The 25,087-nt window shown below is 39.6% G+C and overlaps 1 protein-coding gene across 1 annotated transcript; it reads right to left on the minus strand.

The window, feature by feature from the left end:
• Positions 1-5,596: 5,596 nt before the first annotated feature.
• On the minus strand, positions 5,597-10,139 carry LOC149838351 (ACT domain-containing protein ACR4-like). Its single transcript, XM_090006537.1, has 8 exons — positions 9,873-10,139; positions 9,704-9,776; positions 9,562-9,607; positions 9,349-9,463; positions 8,772-8,839; positions 7,373-7,966; positions 7,061-7,165; positions 5,597-6,280 (listed from the first exon to the last, which is right to left on the minus strand). The coding sequence occupies exons 1-8, from the start codon at positions 9,874-9,876 to the stop codon at positions 5,939-5,941; spliced, it is 1,347 nt and encodes a 448-aa protein (XP_089862663.1). The 5' UTR covers positions 9,877-10,139; the 3' UTR covers positions 5,597-5,938.
• Positions 10,140-25,087: the final 14,948 nt, after the last annotated feature.

The raw sequence follows: 25,087 nt of genomic DNA on the forward strand, positions 1-25,087 counted from the left end.
TCCTTGAGCACAGGATTAAGCTTTGACTAATTAAGCTCATGAGGCCGGTTTTTCGAGCTTGGAATTATTGAAACTAACACACAAGTCCGGCTCAAGAGCAGCCTGACAACAATTTCAAGGGCATCCATCTTCTAGGTTAAAAAAATCAACATAAGAGTTCTTCAAGAGGCCTATCTGTCTTAGCCACCGGCATGTTCGGCACGAAACCCCATTATTTCATACGAGTACAGTTCCCTGGTGGTGGCAAAGGGGTTAGACTGCCGCTTTCCTATGAAAAGCCTCATTTTCTTATGAAAGACACATTCCCAACCTGGGCCTCCATCAGAAAATGACCATTTTCATAGAAAAAATCAGTTATTTCTTCAAGGATTTGAGCAAAACAAACATGCCTTGATGGTAACAAGAATTCTAATCTTTTGCCTACAAGGGCTCCGTGCACCTGGCTAGGTGGGTCAACTTAAGGCGTTCTAGTTAAAGAATGTCACGAGTTCGATAACCAGGTGTGTGTTGCTTGCTGCAAGGTCAAACCCAATGAAAAATTGTATCCTCTAGTGCATATGGGAGAATAATCATGGAGTTTAACACAGTGGGCACCAAAACAGGGCTATGATCAATGTGGCAGCTCTCAGATAGAAACGAGATGTCTCTTAACCACAACAGTAGTTTCTCCTCGACTTCATTATCATGAAAAAAGGAGAATTTCATTTCCCTTCACTTTCTCACTCTTGCCAATTTCATGACGTCTCTTTTTCTATACCTTTTGGACCACCACTTCATCATAAGGTCTAGTCGCTATTCAATTTGGCACATGACAGTTGTTTTAACCAAAACATTTGACCTAGCAAAATATGAATCTGCACCACTAATTCGGACCCTCTTTTCTTGTTATGGTCAACTGAGGAACAGTGGCCGATAGCTAAACTGACATAGCTTGATGGCCAAGATAATTGAAGACAGATCAGGTGCAATCACATTGCATACTCTAGTGTGCGGCCGCACCTGATCTGCCCTCCATCTTCTGTTCAGCCCCACAGCTGACACCGCCGCAGAGATGGAGGGTGATCGGGCGCAGCAGGACACACACAAAGTGTGCAATGTGATTGCACCCGATCCGCCCTCAAGATAACCTCTGGCATTGGGGGCTTCTGCTGGCTAGTCGGTGCCAACAACAACAACAACTACGCCTTCATCCCAAAACAATTGGGGTCGGAGATATGAACCAAAAAAGAAAATCATTCTGGGTCTTCCACATGAATGGCTAGTCGGTGCCGTTTAATTTAAATGTAATCAACAACTGTTCACTGCACTCTTAGTGGATTTCTCATCGGCTTTATCTGCTGTATGATTCAAATTTGTTGTTCTTAATGCAGTGTTTTACCTTTGCTTCAAAAAAGAAAAAAAAGCTTGATGGTCAAGAAAGTGAAGGGAATCTAGATTGGTCAAACTTGATGGGTGCATGGAATGACACTTCAAAATGAATTGAACCATCTAAGCGCCAAGGGAAGCTTCAAAAGAAACAGGTGAGAAATCTCTGCATGGACAGTTTGACCCTCAAGAAGCAGAATGTTGTGACAATTGCCCATTAGACAAAGTAGTGTTCAAATGTTCTATTACTCTATTATATGACTTCCAAAGTTTGCCAACAAGGCAACAATTAAGCTGGAATCTCTCTCTCTCTCTCTCTCTCTCTCTCTCTCTCTCTCTATTCAACTAATCAAAATGACTAAAATATCCTTATATTATTATATCAAACCATTGAGCTAAAAATCATATGTTCAAGCTTTATCAACTCAATCTGATCACATAAATGAGTCGAGGAAGGTTTGTTAGCTAAGGATCAAGCCTTGGATGGTGTTATTTTGATCCAAAAATATGATTTTTTGAATCATGAAATTTTAGTGCGATGTAGATATGAAGATTATGAGTCATTGATTTTGAAGCCTTAAAAACTATGGCTTATGCATCATAATGGGATGATTCAAGAACTGGTCCTTATAAAACCAAGCACATAGATCAAATGTGTACGGTTAGATTTGAGAGAAAAGAATAAAAAAATCATAAAAAATGTGGTTCACACAGTAGTTTTCATATTTCTAGTGATATATATAGTCACTAGAATATGAAAACTAAAAATATGAGAGAATATATATATTCTTCCATATGCACGTATGGTATCAATGAGTTGGAACTCATAGTGCAAGTTGTTTTTACTCAATCTGACACCTTAGATGTGATTTATATGTTTGATTTAGTGAAGATCGGTCCTTGGATCATCGGGTTTTGATGTATAAACAGGTTTTCGGGCAAATAAAAAAATTCCACGGCTAAATTTTTTTTTTCTTAAAAAAAAAAATTTTTTGTCGAAAAACATTGATCCAAGGGCGGATATCCACTAAATCAAACATGTAGATCACATCTACATTGTCAATTTGAGTAAAAAAACCACGCCTATGAGTTTCGACTCATTTATACCGTATGGACATTGATACTGGAGCTTATCCTCTCTCTCTCTCTCTCTCTCTCTCTCTCTCTCTCTGCTACTATAGGTGATACCAATGTAGCAATGCAACTAAATTGTTTAGTATTTGCATTAAATATATGTTGAACCAACTTCGGAATGTGATTTATACAGTGTTTTTAGTAGGGTACATGTATTAAATAAAAAAATTAAATGCTTGGACAAGTTCTTAAAAGAATATGAAAGTCAATATATATATAGTGACAATGCACTAAAATCTCATAATTACAACAAAGTGAAAATATTTAGATTTTTATCTCCGCGTGAAAAAGAAGGAGAAGAAAAACAGTGAAGATCAAAGGTGCATAGCAGAAAGTAAGAAGAATAGATGGCGTTAGTGATGGTGGTGAGAGGCACCAGAATGAAATAGGTGGCACCAGAGCAAAGAAATGATCTGGGTGGCAAACATTGGTGCTTTTTTTATTATTGTGCGAAAATTGGCTGCTTTTCTAAAAAATTCCGTAAAACAAAATAAGATTTCACGCAAGATCAATTAGATACAAAATATGCTTCTTAGTAAAACAAACTCTCGTAAAATTTGCCTGTGGTCTAATTGAGCAAATGCCTGCAAATGTGACTTCCGCCATTGATAACAACAATGGTAAGCCCCTGTGTGTGTGTGTGTGCGTGCTCGCATGTAATTAGTCAAGAATATATTTTATTAGTTTGCCGCTATCAATAAACCTGAAAACTGTGGGTTTTTCTCTGTTTGATAGGCAAACTGTGGATTCAAAACCGAGACCCCTTGGTTAAGATCCGGCAAGAAAAGGCTCCCTTGACAAGGTTTGTGGATCAAGCTGATTCCATGCTTGCCAGCAGCACAGTACAGACGAATATATGACATAATCTCCAATCAACTGAATTAGTAATCAGCATGCCAACTTTAAACTCCCAGCCATTGGTTTCCAACCTTCTTGATGCTGAAAACCAGCTCGAGCATGTTTATTATTATTAGAGATTTGGATCTAGATCTGAGATCAGTTTCTGTGGTAATGAATCTATTGAAAATGGATAAATCATACTGATTGCATGTTCATTATCATAGGCTCCTCTTGTATACTATTTTCAATGGAAAATTATACAAAAATAGTATGCCTCGTATCCGTTCATGTCACAGAGGTCCTAATCAACATACTTCAAAAGTGAATTGTATACAGACTCAACAGACGTCAAAAGCATGAATTGTATACAACTCAAAGTAGCGATTAATACTTTGGTTAACTTTTAATGTAGTTAAGCAGTCTAAGGATTGAAAGTGGTCCAGAAGCACTTGTGAAAGATTCCAAGGCTCACATAAGTTGGCTATCTTTCCCATCCTGGTGGAAGAGGAACAATGATCTCTCTACAAATGGCTATTGATTTCCACCATCTCGAGGAATTTGGTGGACCCTTTATCACAAAAATATATTTCTATGCAAGCCTGAAAAGACTAATCATGGTTATAGTACTTTGAACTTTTAGTATCTTTCTCTTCATTTTTAATTCAGTAAAAGCAAACGAATTGTCAGTCAACGTATTCATCTAAAGACATTCTTAATGAAGGTTAAAATACGTTTAGCTTCCTCGTGCACCAAACATGCTACTAACCAAAAATGTTTAAAAAAGAAGAATTGAAAAGTCCCCAATTTCAGAAAGGTGTGATGCTGACTTTAATGACCTTTGACATTGATATACATGATCTCTCTCTCTCACGCACACAAGGCAATGGGCTATGGCGCCAAGCGGAGAGTTCCTCACCAAAAAAGTTTATAGATCGTTGCTCCCCCCGAGGGCTGATTGGTTGCCCGAGGATGTGCTTTGGGCGAAGGGTCCTTCTCCCCGTTCTCGAATCCTGGCTTGGTTAATTTTGCACGATAGGATCCACACCCATAGTTATTTAAAGAAGTGGGGCATTCATCTCTCGAGTTGGTGCGTACTTTGTCAACCTACAGAAGAATCTACGTTTCACTTGTTCTGGTCTTGCCCAATATTTGTGAAACTTTTTAGCAGAACCTGGAGGCATCCAAAAGTGTTTGTTATTGAGGAGTCTTTTGCACTAGATCTGATCTTGGGCCAGGTTTGTATTAGGCGCAACACGAGGAGAGGTTCATCTGGTGAACGTGGTTGCTTACTTCTTGGTGGTTTGTTTGGATGGCACGAAACGATGCTCATTTTCGTCAAATTCTGGTTAACATTCAAAACCTGGTGCATAAAATCTTGGTAGATGTTTATGTGATCTTGCGTATGCATCTTAGTGATCTTCTGCTCCCTCCTGCTGACGTTACCTCTCTTTTGCCGCAATCTGGGCAACCGGCTTCTGCGTGAGCCCGTTTTATTTCTGCTTTCTTTATTTGTTTTGACTTTGCTCTTGTTCAGTTCATGGGTTCAACATTTTGTTGATCTTCGTGAGTGGTAATGTTGAATTTCTTTCGACTCTCTCTCTCTCTCTCTCTCTCTCTCTCTCTCTCTCTCACACACACACACACACAAGGCAACGTTCAGAGGAATTTGCATATGAAATGCTTCCTGGCTGATGCCCACAAGTGCTCTGATCATCCCGTAGGGGCCTGGTGAATGTTACCCAAGTTGTTGAGATGTCACAAGCTCAAAACCCAACAGGAATACCCCTTGCTGCAAGGTCGAAGCTGGGCATACTCCCCAGTAGGCAAGGAGGGCCTCGAGGGTTTTACCAACCAGAAACCTATCAATGTGTGGTCAGTAATGGGGGGTTTCCATCGGGTGGCAAAAAATGGCTGATAACAATGACTACAAAAGTGCTGTTTCAATTAATCGAGCATAGGGAAGGGAAACTGCAACAAACAGTCCCTCTACTCATCCATTGTCATTTCAAGAGATTGGATCCAAACCAATTGGCAAGCTGGTACAGTTGGATCCAAAGCAACTGGAACAGTACATACCAGCCTGAAATGCATTATCTTATTTGCCAACAACCCCATCACTTCAGTCACCAACCACAAGGGCATGAGTTTGTCGTCCAATTTGTGCAAATTGCAAAGTTGACGTATACAATGTGTTGGTCACTTCAAACATTGAACAGTTTTACTGATGAATTCCTTTCATCAATGGCATAAAGCTATAGATAGTGAAGGGACACAATGTTTTCTTTGTAATAATAAAGAGGATTACAATGGGAATTTTCACAATGTGACATCACTATACACATTCATACTTACACAACTAGGCCAGCCCCACCAGCCTCTTCACAGTCTGGCTGTTTCTCATGATACAAGGGACCCTTCCCTAAACAATAGGTCAACTATAACCTATGTTAAATTTACAAACATGTTTTCATTCTTTAAACTATATAACTGTACATGATGCTTTCATTTCCTGATTCCTTTCAATAGATAGTAACAATTATCAGATCTTTCAGGAAATTGCAAATTTGCATGCCATGTATTGCATGCCCACAGCAAGAGATCAAGAGTACAGCCGCACCAACCCGAAATTACAGAACGATTTGGATTTGAAGAGGTTGCCAAAGAGAAACCTGGTAGTGGATTCTTGGGGAGGAGATGTAGAATAGGCAGAGTTGTCTTTCACTTTCAGTATGGTTTGTCCAATCGCTAACCTAATATTGTCAATTCTCTTCGCGTCAACAGGGTGCCCAGAGGCATCGGACACATAGAACGTGTTGATTGCTTTGCCACCTTTGGTTGTTACTTCTGCTCTAGTGACAGTTAGGCTGTTCTCACGGAAAATCCGAGTGACATCAGACAGCAGACCAACTCTGTCAGTGGTGCATAACTCGAGCTTAAGTCCCTGAAAATAGCCCACGGCCTTTTAGAAGTGAAAAATGTAAAACCAAGAAAGCAATGATACATAGAGCAGTTAGTCCAGTATATACAGCAAAGGATTTGCATGGATCTAATTATCAAATGTTGGATCTAACAATGCAGATGTGTTTAACATAGTTTATTGGCTTACATTAATCATCTCTAATATACCATTCAATTTTAGTGACAGTAAAAAATCAACAGCTCGCTATTCTTGAAAATGATGATGATTTAAAAATGGCTCAAAACGTGACAAGTGTGTAAAGCAAAGACCATAAAAGAACAAAATCACAAATCAATGATTTAACAGATATCCTACTGTTTCTTCTAATAGACATTACAAAACCAGTCATGAATAGTGTCATCAACTACAGTATGCTCTTCTAAATTAATCTAAACCTAAGTTTGATCTTTTAAGCAATCCAAATTAAGTAAAACATAAAAAACAGCTAGGACACTGAATAAACAAAATATTCTCAAAGAACTGTTCAGGATTGGCAAGGACCTAATAGGACTTTCTTCCATCCCTGGGGCACTGAAATTGAAGACTCATCATACCAAGTAGAGACCAGTAGAAGAATCGTCCAGGGTGTTTGAGAACTAGGAACTGCTAAGCAGTGGCAGCATGACTTCGTAAATTTACAGTTCAAAATGATCTTCTAACAAAAATAGTCCCATATCAAGAATCAAAAGCATTATAATATGATTAATAGAAACAGGTAGCCAGGAACCAAAATAAGTGCTGAGATATTTGACATAAGCAGACCTCTGAAACTCTTCTCTCTATTGCTGCCTCAAGACATTGGATCACGCGCTGCCTCTCAGCTTCCGAATTGACAGGAGACCCATCTATATGACGAATGTAGTATTCCTTCAAAAAACAAAGACAAGGAATTACAGAAAGGAATGACAAACATAATTCGAAGTATCAAATCAGATGCATTCTACTATTTTGAAAGGACAATGAGCTCTTAGTAGACAAAAGAAAAAAGAAAGGACAAGTCAACTTCCTGTATCTGTTGAACTGCATATAAATGCTACACAATTTCAAGAATATTTAGGCTACCAGATAAGATACCTGATAAGCTTCTGGTCTTTCTGCATCAACATTTCCATGAAAAACCACATACTGCATGTCTGTCAAAGTGCACACTGTATCAAAAAGAAGTTTTGGTCGATCTTTGCAACGAATTGCAACCACTGAATAGTCCTTGTCAGTGCAATCCATAACAGTCACATGAGGCCTGAGTTTGTCTTCTGTGTCCCCTCTATCACCTCTTTCATAGTCTCGAACAGCAAACATCATTTGGTGCAGCCTCCTCTCTGTGTGAGTGTGACCCAAAGAAACAACTGTGCTTGCTCCCCTGTTATTGTTGTTACCTTTTAATACATTGCACAGACGCTCTTTGATCTTAGAAAGCCTTTGTGGGTCTGTAATAGCCAAACCAGTTGCTTCATCAGTTACATGCATGACTGCTGCAGCTCTGGTGTTATGGGTCCAGAGCTCAGCATTCACCACATTGCATTTGAGGTTGGCAAGCACGGCACAAACTTCTGAGAGCAACCCTGGCCTATCAGTGCCTGTTAACTCAATTGACGTGTGCTCATTTGACGGTTGAATACCAATCGACCTTCTCACGGTAGAAGTGACGGAAGAATCTTCTTCTAGAGACTGCACAGTTTAATATGTACAATTTTAGATACTCAGCCCAACCAAGCTTAAGACACAGCTGAATCACAATGTCACCTCTGTTTTTTTTTTGTTTTTTTGAAAATCAGCCATAAGAAATTGAACCCAAGTTAACTTGGTTATGATAGCAAGATCATACTTTTCCAACTATCCTGTCCGTTCATCGCCATGACATAAGATTAGCAAAAACCAACTGCTTCACATATTCCGGGCCACGAACTCAGAATAAACCAAGCATGTGCAAAGTTGATTTAGACTTCTTAAACATCAGTGTCTCAATTTGAACCGAGTAGGACTTGTCATGCATAAACATGATTTGCCAGACTGTATTCGTGTAAAATCTATTCATTCACTTGAACTAGAAGAGGCCAAGTTTTTTTTGGATAGAAGAAGAGGTATAGTATTTCACAAACTAGCAAGTTTTAACTCAGGCAACACAGCCAAACAGAAACAAACCTTGAATTCACACTATAAAAACACGGCTGTACTCATTAGGGGAAACAGAAGCTAGCAGAAGAAATAACCACTCTTAAAAACTCATATAACTCTAAAGCACTACTAGGGACCCCAAAAACTTGAAAGTATTTGCCGATTAAAAATATTCAAAGTACTAGTTACAGATTGGTATTCAACAAATTAACTACCTCGAGGATAACAAGTGGCAGATCAAACTGAAAAAAAAAATTAGAAACACGAAGAATAACAAAAAAGGGTTTGAAGAAATAACACTCACAATATATTCAAGCCAGAAAATATCAATATATGAACAAGATTAGGAAGGGCATACCTTCCGGATACAATCCAGAATCTTCTCGTCTCTGAGTTTCTTCCCCTCTCGATCAGTCACATTAAAAACTTCAACAAACGAAAACAAAGAAACCATCACAACCAGACAACTCATATAAGCAAATATCAAATATCCACAAAATAAACCAAAGAAACAACAAAATAGTACAGCTTCAAGTACAATAATTTATATGGCTATAACTAGGCATCAAACAATGATCTGTATTAGCCAAAAATGATATTTAGCATATGGTACTTAAGCTTTTTGTTTAAAAAAGATTCTAATTGATTTGGAATAACTAATAAAAAATGGCCAGAAATTATATTTAGCAGATGGCACTTAGAATTCTTGTTTAAATGATTCTAATTTGGTATAACTAATAAAAAATGGATAGAAATGATTTTAGCAGATGATACTTAAAATCTTTTTTAGAATAATTTTATTTAACTTTGAATCATTAATAAAAACCAAAATAATTAGTTTTCCACACATGGGTGTCTCAAATTATATAGGAAAATAAATCAATAATATTTCTTCTGCTATTAAAAAAAAGAAAATAAATCACTAATAAACTTACCGTCCATGAACCAGCTTCCATCTGAAGAAATATATGCCTTTGTTATAATCAGATTTAAATCAGTGAGAACCTGCACAACTTCGAGCAGTATGCCCTGCTTGTTTGCACTATCAACCTGCACCACATATTTTTCCAAAAATAAAAATAGAAATACAGTTTTCCAAAAATTTTAAGGCAATTTATGTAGAAAAATAATTGAAATTTAATACCTACCCTGATAACCGTTGCACTCTGGCATGACTCGTTGTCAATCACCACCCTAACGTAAGAAGCAGAAGAGAGAGAGAGAGAACAAGGGGAGTTAAAACTTACGGTTTTCCGGTGGCCGTTAAACCAGAAAGAGGGGAGGTTTTACCTGGGAGGATTCATTCTCCTAACGAATTTCTCGTATTCGTCCTCCATATTCCAAGAAACGTCCATGTGTGCCTCTGAATCCGTGATTGGTGGCAACTTCTCATTAGGTTAATTGCCGGAAAACCGCTAAAGAAACCGAAATTAGTGAAGAAGTAGGAAACAATACGTACCCATTTGAGATCAGACAAGGAAGGAATACTGAGTCGTTGCTCTCTCTCTCTCTCTCTGCCCTGTTTAAGCGCCAAACTCTCTCTCTCTAGAATAAGTAGGAGGCAGTTGGAGGGAAGGAGTACGACTCCTTTGAACTTCAACTGTAATACGCCTTCCCTGTCCCTCCTCCCCTTCCCTGTCCCTCCTCCCCTTCCCCTCTCTAAAGAAAACTTTATCTCTCTACCCACATCTATTCCGATGATTCTCAACAACTTTGCTGCAGTCTCTCTCTCTCTCTCTAAAAAGGCAAGCCTTTCTATCTCTAGAAAGTTGAGACCAAGAACATGTGGGTCCCAGAGTTGGGTACGGAGGCTTCCGGTTCTCGATATGCATGCTTCCTCGTGGCTTTGAGCCTTTGACTACTCCCCCACTCCTACCCCGCCTTGCTCGTACGTTTTTCTGTCACTGAATTGTCACACCTACCCCTTACAAATATAAAAAGTGTCATTCGTATCCTTATATAATATAGAGAGGGAAATGAATACCCAATGGAAAACCTCCAAATCTACTCATCAATGAACGTTTTATTAGATTTTTTGTGTTTTTTATCAAAATTCTGACTTTATCTATATGCTTTTGTTATAGGAATTAATTCTTGAAACATTTGATTCTGATGCATGGATAGGTTTTTATAAGTTTCAAAAATCAAAGGCTTACAATTTTCATAAATTTTTGAGATTCAATACCATTTTTCTATCCAAAATCCATGATCCAAGTATCAATTTGTAGTAAATCAATCATTCTGAACACATCTGTATGGTCAGAATTTAAAAAAAAAAATCATTGATAAGTTTGAGACCCTTTTTATTGAGGTTTTTATTCCTATATATATATATATATATATATATATATATATATTGAGTTCTGCTGGCCATCCATCATAATCACAAAAAAAAATGCTTAAAAGAAGCAAAATTGCGCTATTTACACATTTTTGCTCTTTTAGCGATGATTTTTTATCGCTGCAAAGGTCTCAGTTTTCGCTAGGGCGTTTAGCTACGGTTGTTTGACTGCACTAAAGGTCTCAGCGAAAACTGAGACCTTTAGTGGCGGTCAGAATTGCAGCTAAAACACTAAAACGTGCAAATATCATGTTTGAGCATTTTTTGTGCTGGTAGCTACCCTTTGTGGGTTGCGGAGCTACCACTTTATATATATATATATATATATATATATATATGTGATAAGGGGATGGTTCACCCTCTTGGCCTCTCCTTCAAAAAGTGTGTTAAATATGTTTTTTGATAAATCTAATCATATAGATGTAATCTTTATGGTTGAAAACATATGAATCCACAATGGAATCATTGATGTGTAGGTATGATTTTACAAGAATTCAAAAATCAATGGTTTTCAAATTTTTGAAATTTTTTATATTATAAAATCTTATACATAAAAAATCTTTGATACAATAGCCTATTTATATGTTTTCAAATATGAAAATCATATTCGCACCATCAGATTTGTCAAAAACATATCTAACATGACTTTTTGAAGGGAGAGAAAAGGGTGAACCATTTAGTGGGTGGACCATCCCCACATCATATATATATATATATATATATATATATATATATATATATATATATATATATATATATATATATATATATATATATATAAATATATATAAGGAACTGAAATATGTTTACCAATCAAATATGTTTGCTGGTATGAATCAAGATTTTATTGGTTTTTTTGCAAATCTAACCGTGCATATGCATTCGGTGTGGTCCATTTATTAAGAATCAACTGTTGGGTCATCGTAATAGTATCAAGAAATATGAGTTTTTATGCTTCAATATTTTTTTCAACTCTTAAAAGATCTAGATGATCCAAGAGTCCTTTTGTATAAAACCATACATCTAGATCACATTCTTAAGTGAAATTTTCAAAAAAAAATAAAAAAAACTATAAAAAAATTGGTTAATGGCTTGAAAAAGATCAACGCAATATATGTCATGCAAGTATGAGTGAATCACCAATGGGGGCTCTGCTTGTCTAATAGGAGCAGCCAGTGCACCTCACCTTGTGTTAGGAGGTTGCAGGTTCAAAACCCAATGGTATAGTTGTATAACTGGTCATAACCCCAGCTTGCCTATAAAAAAAAAAAGTATGAGTGAACCATGAATCATGAATCATGATCACATTAGTGCATAGCATGAAGAGCTTGGCAAAGTAGGCAGCTTGACCTTTGCTCACTGTATGCATGTAAAAATGTCTCATGAAAATGAGGTCTCATGTCCCTTTCATGAGGCTGAGTTGACACCCACTTGATCTAATATAGTGGGATATTATGAGGGCTTTTCTGATGTCCAATTCAGATAAGAATCTGATAATAGTCCCATTTCACATGTAACACAAGAAAATTGAGGATACATTTGATTAGGTTGCCTGTGATTCCTTTCCAATTGAGTCAAGTTGAGATCCAGTTCCATTTATGGGCAGCCAAAAGCGAGCGAATCTACAAACCAGCCAGCTTGATTCTGCATCATGGTTATGATAGTACTCGCCTTTGATTAGGGCTACTAAACACGCTGAATGAGCTAAGCTTAACCCATTCAAGCTTTGGATGATTAAGGCTGAAATCAAGCTTGAGCTCATTATTATGATCTGACCCGAGCTCCAGCTTGTAATGAAACAAGCTAGGTAAGTCAAGCTCGAGCTGGCTTGTTAAAAAATTTATTTTCCTATCCCAACCAACTACTATTACACCATAGTATATGACATAAGTGGTGTATGAGTGCAAGTGTATGTATGTATGTATGTATTTTTTTCGAAAGGCATGTAAGCATTTTTCTAACAAGCCTACATGAGCTGAGCTGAGTTGAACTTTCAATGTTCATGCTCTGCTCATGTGAGACCTTCACGAGCAGCCTGTGGCACAATTTGCCGCTTTGAATTTATGTGATAGTCGAGCTGAACTGAGTTACAAGCTGCTCATCTTGTTCTCCAGCCCTACCTTTGATGCTATTTGCCTTTAGTCTTAATTGGTGTAGACCCTGCAAGGCTTGAGAAAAAGGCTTCCTGTAAAAGTGAGTTTGGTACACCTGTCTCCAACCCCTCATCCATCCTTTTAGCGGTCTCATGTCACTTTTAGTGTGCCTCTGCACCTGAGTGCCCACCATGAGTCAAGGGGACAACAGCAAATGGTGGGTGATCAGGTGTAGCGGCGCACTAAAAGTGTGCAATGTGATTGCATCTGGTCCCGCCTTCTTTTGAAGGTTGGGACCTCGAAGGATATAAGGTTCAGTGACTTTGGTTCATGACCGGTAGAAGCTGATCTGAATCAAGATCTTAGTCAGTTAACCTCTTCTCAAGTCAATTTGGATGTCATAAAGTTTGAACATTCCTAGTAGAATTCGAGTTCGAAATGAGTGCAAGTTGGCTCGATCAAGTCGATTGTGACTAATCTCAATTAAAGATCTTTTAGTCAACTAACTCCATTAAATTAAGTTTTTGTTTTTTTTTTTCTGACAGGAGCAACCTTTCAAATTGGATGTTCATTCCTTCTTCTTTTTTGAAAGGCAAGCTTGGGTTAGGCAGACCCCCAACAGTCATTCAACGCATCACTGGGTTTTGAACCTGCAAAGTCCCACCACAAGGAGACGTACACTGACAGCTCCTACCAAACACGAGGAGCACCGGTTGGTATGTTCATTCCATAGTTTGTTTGTTTTTTTTTTATAGGCAAGCTGGGGTTAGGTGGACCCCTACCAAAGAAATGATGCCCAAAATGTGAAGCATGAAGTGTTTACAAAGTGAAAAGATCAGGTGCAATATGATTGCACAAATATGTTCGCATTAAGCACCTGATCACCCTTCATCTTGGGGACTGGGCCTATCAGTTGTGGCGATCAGGTGCTTAATGCACAAATTTTGTGCAATCATATTGCAACCGATCCAAACCTGTTTACAAAGGATAAACAAGTTGAACCAAGGGCGGGCTCCGCATGGTTGGTAGGAGCTGTCAGTGCAGGTCTCCTTGTGGTTGGGACGTTGCAGGTTCAAACCCCAGTGGGTACGTTGAATAATAACCGATGGGGGTCTGCCTAATTCTAGCTTGCCTTTCAAAAAAAAAAGGATAAACAAATTGAGTAAGAAGTGACAAAGGAAGTGAGTAAAAAAAACAAATGAAACTTTTGCCGTTATTTAAATGCATCTTTTTTTTGTGAGCTTCTTAAAAATATATATTCATGCATGGAGGTCCTTTGACAAGAGAGAGAGAGAGAGAGAGAGCTTGTTTGGCTTCTTTAGAAATTAGCAGCTAGGATGAGAGGTTATGCATTTGGTAAAATCTTAGTAGTGTTTGTTTGGAAGAATGATGTTGAGGAGGCAGTTAATGCATTTGGGAAATGAGGTGAAACCATCTTAGCCTTTTGTATTTTGCAATGTTGTCAGTAAAGGTATTGAGGAGTCCGAATCGGCCGATACCAATTCTCAAGTGAATCATTCTGAATCGGTTAAAAAAATAATTAAAAATATATCATGTCAATCAGAATGTGACACGTGTTAAAACTATTAAAATAATTTTAAGTATTTTTTATATTTATTAAAAAATAGCCGATTCAGTTTAGTGTCATATCAATTTTCTGCCGATACAATACTTACCGGTAGTAACTACCACATCCTAGAAGCAGTAGTTATTGAATCCATGAATGGGCAGCTGCCATGTTTTCAAATACATGTATATGTACCTCCTCTGACTGTTTGGTCCCAAACAGATCCCCTTAAGCTAACTTCAAACCTATGTTGCAAAAAACTGAAATATCATTAGGTACTAGTGAAGGTGCCAAACTAATGAGCCATATAAGTCTTAGATGCAAGTTGTATTGGCTCAATCTGACCACATAGTCGTGTTCAATATAGTTTGTTGACTAAGGGGTTGAACCTTGGATTGTGTCTTTTCAATGTAAAAAAAAAAATTAATTTTTGATTTTTTGAGTTGTAAAATTTTGGTATATCATAATCCTGTTGGTTTTTGAAGCCTTTAAAAAACTTGCTTAGATGTTACAATCACATTAATCAAAACATATTTCTTACTAAACAAAAATTTTAGATCACATGTATAAGGTTCGATTTGCAAATATATATTAATATAAAATAAAACTAATTTTTGCTCAACAGTTTCATGCCTTAATTAATACAAAAATATTTACCCTATATATATATATATATATATATATATAGAGAGAGAGAGAGAGAGCACTGGGGGGAAAATGTTAAGGTAACTGGTACATTACTATAAGGAGCTGGCAGTGTTATATGTTGAATAGAAAGTAGGAGAAAGGATAGTACAAAACCAGCTCAAAAGAATTGGAAGGGGACAAGCAAACGTGTACGGTGGTAATCCTTAGTCTTCATTGCCATTTTAGTGTTACGTAGAGGGACCAAAAAATCCTTTGTAATTTTAGTGTGTAGGTAGAGAGAAACCAAGAGAAGGGTAGCTTAAAAGCTGGCTTTATATGAACCGCTCAAAGGTCTGCCTAATAATTAGGGGTGTCAACGGATCCAGGTGAAACCAGACTTGGATTAGGTTTTCGGGTATAGTATCGGGTCTATATCCATGTCTAATCGGGTCTACTATAAGAGAAACTATACCCGGACTCCATCAAAACTACATAAACTAGAACATGACCATACCGGGTAAAATAATATTTTTTATCACGTTTACATTGAAAATTTGTGGGTCTTAATTGGAACTCAGGTTAGATTCGGGTCTGGTATAAAATTTCACAAACTATACCCGGGTTCATGTATTAATCGGACCATCTGGTACAGACCCGTGTCTTAATTGGGTCTTCTTATTTGTCACCATACCTGAACCCTACAGGGTTTGGTCTAGGTCGGGTCCGGGTAAACCCGACCCGTTGACACTCATACTAATAATAAGAATATCAAATGAAAAAACATGATGATGATGATGACCTTAAGCCTTACCCCAACTACATAAGGTCGCCTTTCTTTCTTAAGCATGTTCTCAACGTTTTAATCCAAACATAATGAGATTTTTTAATCATTATATAACTAGCTACTTTTGGTTAAGTGGACCAGTTTAAGACCTTCAAGTGGTTTCTCCTCATTATTAAACAAATTAAGAATATCAGGATTTTTTTTTTGTCAAATCACAACTTCATCACAATAGTTATTTCCTTATTATTATATTTAAAATAAAGAATATCTTTTTCAATTATTGTATATATATATATTTCCAATGTTCAAATTATATTTATTTCAGCGGGCAGATACAACCCGAGTTTTATATGGATCAACCAAAACACCGATGATGATTCTACTGGTCAACATGTAAAATGGAAAAAGATAGGGTCATAACTGTCATTTTCTTCGTACGTCAAAAAGCCAAAAAAGCCATCATATGTGACGAGAATATTCTTGATATATGAAACGAGAATATCGATAGGAGGACAAGCATAGAAGTAGGGATATTTTCGTTATAAAGAAAATTTGTGGGGGCTCAATCGTCAGTGCGGGAGCGTTTTGCCCTAAAAACAAAATCTCGGTATCGACCTCGAAACCACAAAGGCTATCAATGCCTAGGCCTAGGGTGTAGGGGTATTTAAGTCATTTTACTGAACCACGTGCGTCCACGTGGGTCCCCAGCTTTCTCGGTCAATCCGCCTCGAGCGTGTCGACTGGCGTGTGCTTTGGCCGTGTCGTTCGCACGTGTAGTTGCCTCAATTAACCAATCAATTTTCGACGCGTGGATATGTCGGCCTGCAGGTGCCTTGGGTCAACAGAAAGTCGGACGGAAGTAGGTATCACTTAAAGGGGCCGGGTTCGGTTCTAATGTAAGAGTATTACTACTGATTCCGAACTAACCGGATCTTGTTAAATCGGGGTCGAGTTGAATTCTGATCCGGATGGGGAAAAGCTAATACCGAATCCAAAGCCGAGTTCGAATTGAATTTGGAATTGGAATTGGAATTGGAATTGGATGTAAACTTGAACCTGGTCCATATATACGCCGGCCTTATTTTAAGCTCGTATTATAGACTAATGTGTTCGCTTGACTGAAACCAAATACATTTTATCAGATCCACTAGAACAGATAGCATCCTATTAACAATCTGTTTCGGATTGGGTATGAAGTCTTACATCCGAAGCCAAACTGAATCAGAATCTGACAAATAGTCCAAACCAATTGAATATAAAACATATCCAATTAGCTAGTCCGACCCACATTTGGTGTCATGCCTATCTCCATCCAAATAAACGCACATATTCGAACCGAATCTGACACACATTTATAGAACCAAAAATGTATATGGACCTTGTCTCTGGTTCAATATTTTATTGACATCGGACAAATTTTAAAAATTTGTGCCTAAAAGACATTTAATCGAGATTTTACCAGGTCTGCTTTTTGATATCCAAACCCAGACCCAGAACACCAGCCCTGGATAAGCCAGCTCTATTTAAGCCCCAAACAAACCCAATACCAGCTCATTAAAGTTGGAAGTGGGCCTGGACACACCAGGTCTAGCTCAGGTCCAACCGGTCGATAGGCCTACATACAAGGGCCACTAAACATAATAGGCTGGCAGCTTGGTCGGATGCTAACTCAAACCTGGACAGTGTGTGTTGGATCCAGACCCAATTACCACCTCGGAAGAGTCAAGACCAGGCTAGGACTCACCAAGTGGGTTGGATCCCGATACAATTACAACTAGTTGAAACCAGACCCGGTCCTCCGAAGTAGGCCAGACATGCTAATCAGGTTAGGTTTTGGTTCCAGTTAGTCATAGACCAATAATGGGTTCTTCTCAGAGGGACCTGTTCCAAAACTCATTCACAAGCTAATTAGAAAAGAAAAACACCAAAAGGCATAGTTTTCTTAATGGGGACTGGCCGGGCTGGACCGTGTTCCATTACGGATTTGGTAATGGTCGCCGACTCGCCGGAGACTAGTGAGCTGTTCAGATTTGGACCCACCTGAATGTGACCCGTGTGTGGCTGATTGCAGGACATTTTGTGTTTAAGGCTGCTGGTAGGGCTGTCAAACAGGTCAGGTATGATTGAATTCCTTCTCGGATTGGATCAGATATGAGCCAGGTTCAATCTCGATGAAATAGGTCAGAATAGATAATTGGATCAGGCCAGCTAGATGGACCCGTATCTGCTTTGCAAATTTTCAAACCAGATCATGCCCTGATCCAGGTTCTGTTTGAGATCCAGATTAAGATCAGCCATTTCTAGGGCTTACATGGGGCTTGGACTTTTCATTTTTATAGCTTATATGTTTCATAATCTATTTTTACCCAAGTTTTAATTGTGGAAATTTCATACTTTATCTATTTTTACATTATCAAAAAAATTAAAAAGAAAAAACAATTCCAGCCGATTCGCACTTAAATCAGGAGTCAGATTCGATTTGAACCGTCCGATAATCAACGCGCCATTCAGGCTGAGTCGATTAGATTTTTCACAATGGTGGCCGAGTCACCATTCACCCCATCCGGTTCATACTCTTGACTTGGACCGAGACAAATTGCGTCCAACAGAGATCCGGTTCTCTTCGATTCCGAGTCGGATTATAAAGTGGGCCGAGATCTTGCTTGTCCAGCCACCTGCACGGACATGTCTATTTTAGTAATTTCATGTCGCGTGATTCTAATACCGTTTGGCATTGTGGATCATAGTAAGGAGTTGACTCTCGGTCAAACAGTCAATTCGGCGTTCAAATAAGGAAGCGCTTAAAGCCTTAAACTAATAACTGGTTAAGATATAATAATCGGGAAAGCAATCGGGACCCGCTCGCTGCACGTGACGCCGGAGGGTCGGCGAGCAATCGAGCCGAGGAATTCAATTACTCGCCTTCCTCCGAATGACGATTACCTCGTGATTCCCCCTGCGTCACGCTGTCGTCCACGTGGATCCAACCGAGATGTGGAAGCCAAGTATCCACACGACTTTCCGACGAGGAAAAAAAAAAACCTTTTCTCTAGTGCGCCACGTAAGCCCCGCTGATGAACCTCAATCAGATTTGTTTGCATAAGGACTAAAACGCCCTCTCCTTTGAGACAATTTCCGAGATTATGTAAGAATCGGATCCGACCAATCCCGAGACGATTTATTAGTTGAACCAACTTGGTTCAATTAATAAAAATCAATTGAATTAAAAGACAATCTGAAACATGATATGTTGGTGATTAAAATATGGGCAATATTTGTGACTATGGTTCTAGAAAGACCCGGCTCGTGGGAGATCCTTACCGGAGAAGGCAACGAGATGTGATCTGGATGTCGTCCCGGGAACTCACCGAATCGGTTGATATCCGATTCGATACGCCTGTTGTCATTCGGTTTTCTTCAGGGGAATACCAACAATGAGAGAGCAGTGGGGCCTCATGTGGACAAATGTGCACAAGCTCATACGTGTCAAAAAGTGATTGGTAGACACTGCGAAAGGGAACGTGGGCCCAGTTGGCACGCTGACTACAGGAACATTGACGGAGGGCTGGTGGTCCCCACTCACCTTTCATTCAAATGCGGGGCGGTCACGCTTCCAAACTAACTCGATTTGACAATTTTTTGGATCCGGAGGTCCTTTCTAAGGCGAGTATTTTTTTCTATGACCAAAATAGCCCTATGACTATAACGAAATGACAAGAGAGGGGGTTGACTCGCCAAAAAACATCCTGGGGGTACAGACGGGCCCCACAAGCACTTATTTGCAATGGTTGGGACTTTGGATCCAGGTGGTCAATGAATTGGATCCGGAATTGGTTCCATTATTTGCCAGAACAAGCCCCAAGTACTAGAATTCTTAGCAACTTCATGTGTGATTCAGATGGGTCTTGGATCAAAATGTGCTAATTGGACCTTAGAGTTTGAGTAGTTTACCACAAAAGCTCATCGGTGCAATGTCATTATTTAGTTTATTTCTGCATTTTCAAAATGATTCTGGGAATCGGCCAAGATTTTGATTCTGAATCGAATCGAGCTGAATCGGCTCATTTTTAACCAGTAGATGACACGTCATAACATTTTTTTTTAAATTTCCCCCCTTTTTTTTCTTTATTTCCGTCAGTAACCGATGTGCAATCAAACGAAATCATGCAAATTTCATTGTAAAGGGGGTGTTTGGATTTATTGAATTGGTTGGAATTGAAAACAACTTCCATAAAAAAATTCTTGTTTTTTTCCCTGGTTTTGTTGGGACACTTCCAATGGAATTTTATTATAATTTTGCCCAATTCCAAAAGTGCAACCTCGCCATAGAGGCAAACAAGGGAAAGGCTTCTTTGGAGAAATGAAACCCATGGAAAAGCTGAATTCACAGCTCATCTTTCAATAACAAAAAGCACTAGGGATGGGAGTGGACCGGGGGGACGACGGGCCCCGCCCTGCCTCACCCCGTTTGGACCTGGGATGAAGGGCATGAAACGGGGATGGAGGCGGGGATGAAGGTTAAAATTTATCTCCGTGCGGGGATGGACTTACACTTTCCCCGCCCCGCCCCGTCCCCAATCCTTTAAGGGATGAGGGAAAATGCCCCCCCCCCCCCCCTCACCCTCGTTTGGACCAGGGATTGAGGCGGGGGTGGAGGTTAAAATTCATCCTCGCGCAGGGATGGAGGCGGGGATGAAAGTTCAGATTTTGAAATGGGGTGAGGGTGGAGACCTTGTCCCCCGCCCCGATCCACTGCCATCCCTAGAAAGCACATAAGAAAAAGATCCGAACTATGAGTGGACCAAAAGGATGCCTTGTAATTGGTGTGCACATGATTAGGCACAAAGCCAAAAGGGTCTCTCTTGGGTTCATGGCTTTACTATAAACTAGTGTGTTTTTTACATCGTAGACCCAAAAAGGCAGTCATTACTATAATTCCACAAACCTTTTTCTTGAAAGTAAATACTTTTTAACCACAAAGTATTTGACCCATTTGCAGGGCCCGTTTACTAACGGCCAGGTTTTGGCACGGTTCTCAATGGGCTCGGGTTTAAAGAGAAGCTCATGGCCTGACTCATTGGCCCAATCTTAAAATGCTTGATTGAAATTATGGGTTAATGAGATTTTAACAAGTTTTTCTGCAACTAATTCCTAATTAGTGCAATTAATTAGGTAAATAATAATAATAATTAACAAATAGCAAGTTTTCATGCAACTAATTAAGTAAATAATAATAGTTATCCAAGTTAATATGTAATAGTCAAATTTAAAAAAAAATATATTAGTAAAAAAATACTTGCCCGAGCTTGTCCCACGTATATAACGGACCGAGTTTCAGCCCGGTATACCTAAAGGGCCCGGGTCTAAAATCATGGCCCAAACCCGACCCATGGTGGGCCGGGTCAGCTTGGCCCATTCGGCTGCCGGGCGGTTGCCCACCCCTATTCTTAGATGTTCATTTTTTTTATCTGAGATACATTTTCGTAACTAAATTTATAGAACTTCGGGTCAAGGCAGAGATCCTCAGTTACCATAACCGAAGAATGCATTGGAATAAGTCCTGCATGTATGATCCCACCATCATTTTTAAACATGCAATTATGATGATGATTATATGACGAGGCCAAGGTTGTTAAACAAGGTTGTTAAATGCGATGAGGCGAAGCGAGGCGTTGAGCCTGCGCCTCGCCTCTGAGGCGTACGCCTCAGGTACTGAGGCGTACGCCTCTCACAACTGGTATGAAAGTGAAGCGGTGGGAGGGGAGGCAGGGAGCGGTGGATCCACCGGCACTTGGGGTTAGCACAGCCGACAAATCGGGCGGAGGAGGAAGACTTGGGGATGAAGGAAGGCTTCAGTAGGTGGATCCACCGGCAATTTGCGCATCACAGCACGCCTCAGTACCTTGAGCGTGCGCCTCGCCTCTGAGGCGTACGCTTCAGGTACTGAGGCGTACGCCTCTCACAACACTGTTGTTAAATGCGATGAGGCGAAGCGAGGCGTTGAGCCTGCGCCTCGCCTCTGAGGCGTACGCCTCAGGTACTGAGGCGTACGCCTCTCACAACTGGTATGAAAGTGAAGCGGTGGGAGGGGAGGCAGGGAGCGGTGGTGGAGCAGCTGGCCGGCACCTGGCGGTGGATCCACCGGCACTTGGGGTTAGCACAGCCGACAAATCGGGCGGAGGAGGAAGACTTGGGGATGAAGGAAGGCTTCAGTAGGTGGATCCACCGGCAATTTGCGCATCACAGCACGCCTCAGTACCTTGAGCGTGCGCCTCGCCTCTGAGGCGTACGCTTCAGGTACTGAGGCGTACGCCTCTCACAACACTGGACGAGGCGACATCTCTCAAAAACACTCATTTCATAAGTATGAAAGGCATTTAGCGACATAAGGAATTATTACGCCATAGTCATGATTAGCCGTGTCAAATGGTCGGGTTTGACCTAGACCCGACCCGTACCAAACCCTATACGGTCAGGGTTTGGTGATCATGAATAAGGACCTATTAGAATCCTGGTCAGACCTAAAAGGTCTGATTAGTATATGGGTCTGGGTATAGTTTGTGAAATTTCATACTAAACTCGGACCGGACCTGAGTTTCAATTAAGACCCATGATTTTTCAATGTAAAAGATATAAAAATATTATTTTATAGGGTATGGACCAGGTCTGGTTCATGTAATTCTTATAGGGTCTGCATATGGTTTTCCATATGGACCAGATCAGACCCGGTACCTGCACCTTTAGTCAGATCTGGGTTTGAACTCACCTGGATCCAAAGCAGATCCGACCTGTTGACACCCCTAGTCATGATGAACAAAAGTTTAAAATGGAAAAATAATGACAGCCAAATTCTCATGACAATTTGAAATCTTTTGTTTTTTTTTTCATGTTTTATCCAAAAAAATATCAACAAATCTAAATTAACTAAATTATGTCAAAAGTAACTAAAAATCTTTAGAAAACATAATTAACTTTTTTTTCCTCGAGATATAGTTTATCTAAATGTATATATTGTGTTTTTTAATTTAAATAATGATATTATGATTTCTTTGGCTGGTTAAAACAGTAAATAAAATGTGTGTTTTTTTGTGTGATACTTTCAAAAGAAAAATTGAGATATTTGTCACTGTGATCATAGTATGTAACAATGTGATTTTTTATAAATGACCATGCCACGCAGATATTTGTTTTGATCCTGCATTGAGCCCAATTGGTTCTTGAAATGGCCCACACACCAGCCTTATGGGAGAGCACTCAGGTGAGTTCGGTTCTCAGGGACCTTGGGTGTCATATCCAGACCAAATTCTACCTAAAGTGACAAAAGCACAAGTCAGACCCAGATCCATATCTACATTAATTGGATCCAATTTGCCACACAAGAGGATCCACCTGCTTACTGCTAGAATGCTCATCATCCTACTAAGTATAAAAGAACAATCACAGCATAACTCTTCGTTTGCAACCCGTTCGTAAGAACGGGTCGTTTTTTAAGTCGTACTAACTGTATGGTTCACATTCAAGTTCAAGCCAATGCTGGAGTTTGGACCCTAAATCCATGGGATCCAAACTAAATCAGTAACATCTAGAGCCTCATGAGTTTTAGGACTGTGTCTCCCTGTATAGTAAGAACACACCGTTTTGTCTGTGTTGCCGTGGTACAGACAAATACGCGACAGGGACACTGACACTTACGGATATTATTTTAGTTTTGTTTGATTTTTAATACTTTTAATAATATTGCAATAAAAATGCATATTTAAATATTATGATGTCATCTTTTTAGGCTTCAGCGCTGCTAAAACACTTTTAAAAAAAGGACGTCCGTATCCTTTAAGTGTTTTACTGATGCTTTTGAACGCCGCTAAAGGTCTCAGGAAACTGGTAGAGTGCTGCTAAAGCCTAAAATTTGTGCTGGACGTCCATCAAAGCCACGATGGACGGCCAGTATGATTGCGCTGGTAGTTGCACAGCTATCACTTACTTTATATATATATGCTTCATGGAAGATGGCATCCCATGTGAAGGAAGATCCAAGAGATACACCAAAATCATGATGAACCCTACCACATTAAATACCATGCCCTACCATCAATCCTTGCTTATTTTAGAGGGGAACCATGGAAGAATTGAAGATGGTGATCAGCCAACCATCACCGTCTATCTGAAGAATGGATGGATTGATCACATGACACAGTCATGATATGGCCCATGACATGCAAATGGCCATCATGAAATGGACCCCATCATAAGTTCACCATGCTTCCTCATAATATACTTTTGGCACCTGTTGTACCATCTATTTTGTTGTACATAAAGCATAAGACCATAAACTCTTGTCTAAACTACTGTGGTCCAATGTCCTATCCAAGATCCATCACAAAAGGGACATCAATTTTCTTCCCCCTCGCTTCATCTTAACCCTTGGTGAACAAGATGAATGGTCCCACTGAGGATCTATGCAAGATCCTGTGACAACTGTCCCTGCCGACACATCGGCAATGTCATATTCATGTAAGTGGACCACGTACACCCATGGTACAGCTAGACTTGTACCCGATGAAGTTGATCTTTGAGATAGACGGGTCCAAAATTATTGAATTTCATGAAAATTTTCAAAAACTTCCTACGTGAAACAAACAGGAAATTCTAGATTTGCAGGAAGCAATGATACTTTATCTAGCTTTAGTTACTAACCAAAATAAGGTTTTAGGCCTCTAAAGATGGTACCAGGTTAGGATCCATATCTGCACTTGAGAAATGGATCTGGATCAGGTCCTATATACTAGTATAACTCAATCTCAATCCTCATTTGGTGAAAGCTCTCTCCTTTATTAGATCATGCGCAAAAGGAGTCGGATATGAGCCAGATTTCTATGTGATCCAGATACCGTTAGAAATAACCCAGCAGATCCATATGCGACAGGGAGTCGTATGGACAGACATGACGCAGTAGGCCTACCAGACCCACCTGGGTCAAGTTCTGGGTCGTATCAGAGTGCAACTTGGATCAGATTGTAGCAGCCAGCCACATAAGACCTGCTCCATCAGAAAGGAACTCCGTGAGCAAAATATGAAACCGTTCTAGAAACATAAGGCTCTGTTTGGGAGCCAGTAGTCAGCGGGTGTCGATGGGAAGAACCCACCACTGTTTGGGAACTTGGACATGGAAAACCCAGGAGATGGGATGGGATTTGGCAGATGCAAAATGGCCCCATCTTCCAAATCCAGCTATAACCAATATTGGACACTCTTGTTATCTCCT

This window comes from Nuphar pumila, chromosome 5 (genome assembly GCF_984573655.1).
Source record: "Nuphar pumila chromosome 5, dmNupPumi1.hap1.1, whole genome shotgun sequence".
Classification (NCBI taxonomy): Eukaryota; Viridiplantae; Streptophyta; class Magnoliopsida; order Nymphaeales; family Nymphaeaceae; genus Nuphar; species Nuphar pumila.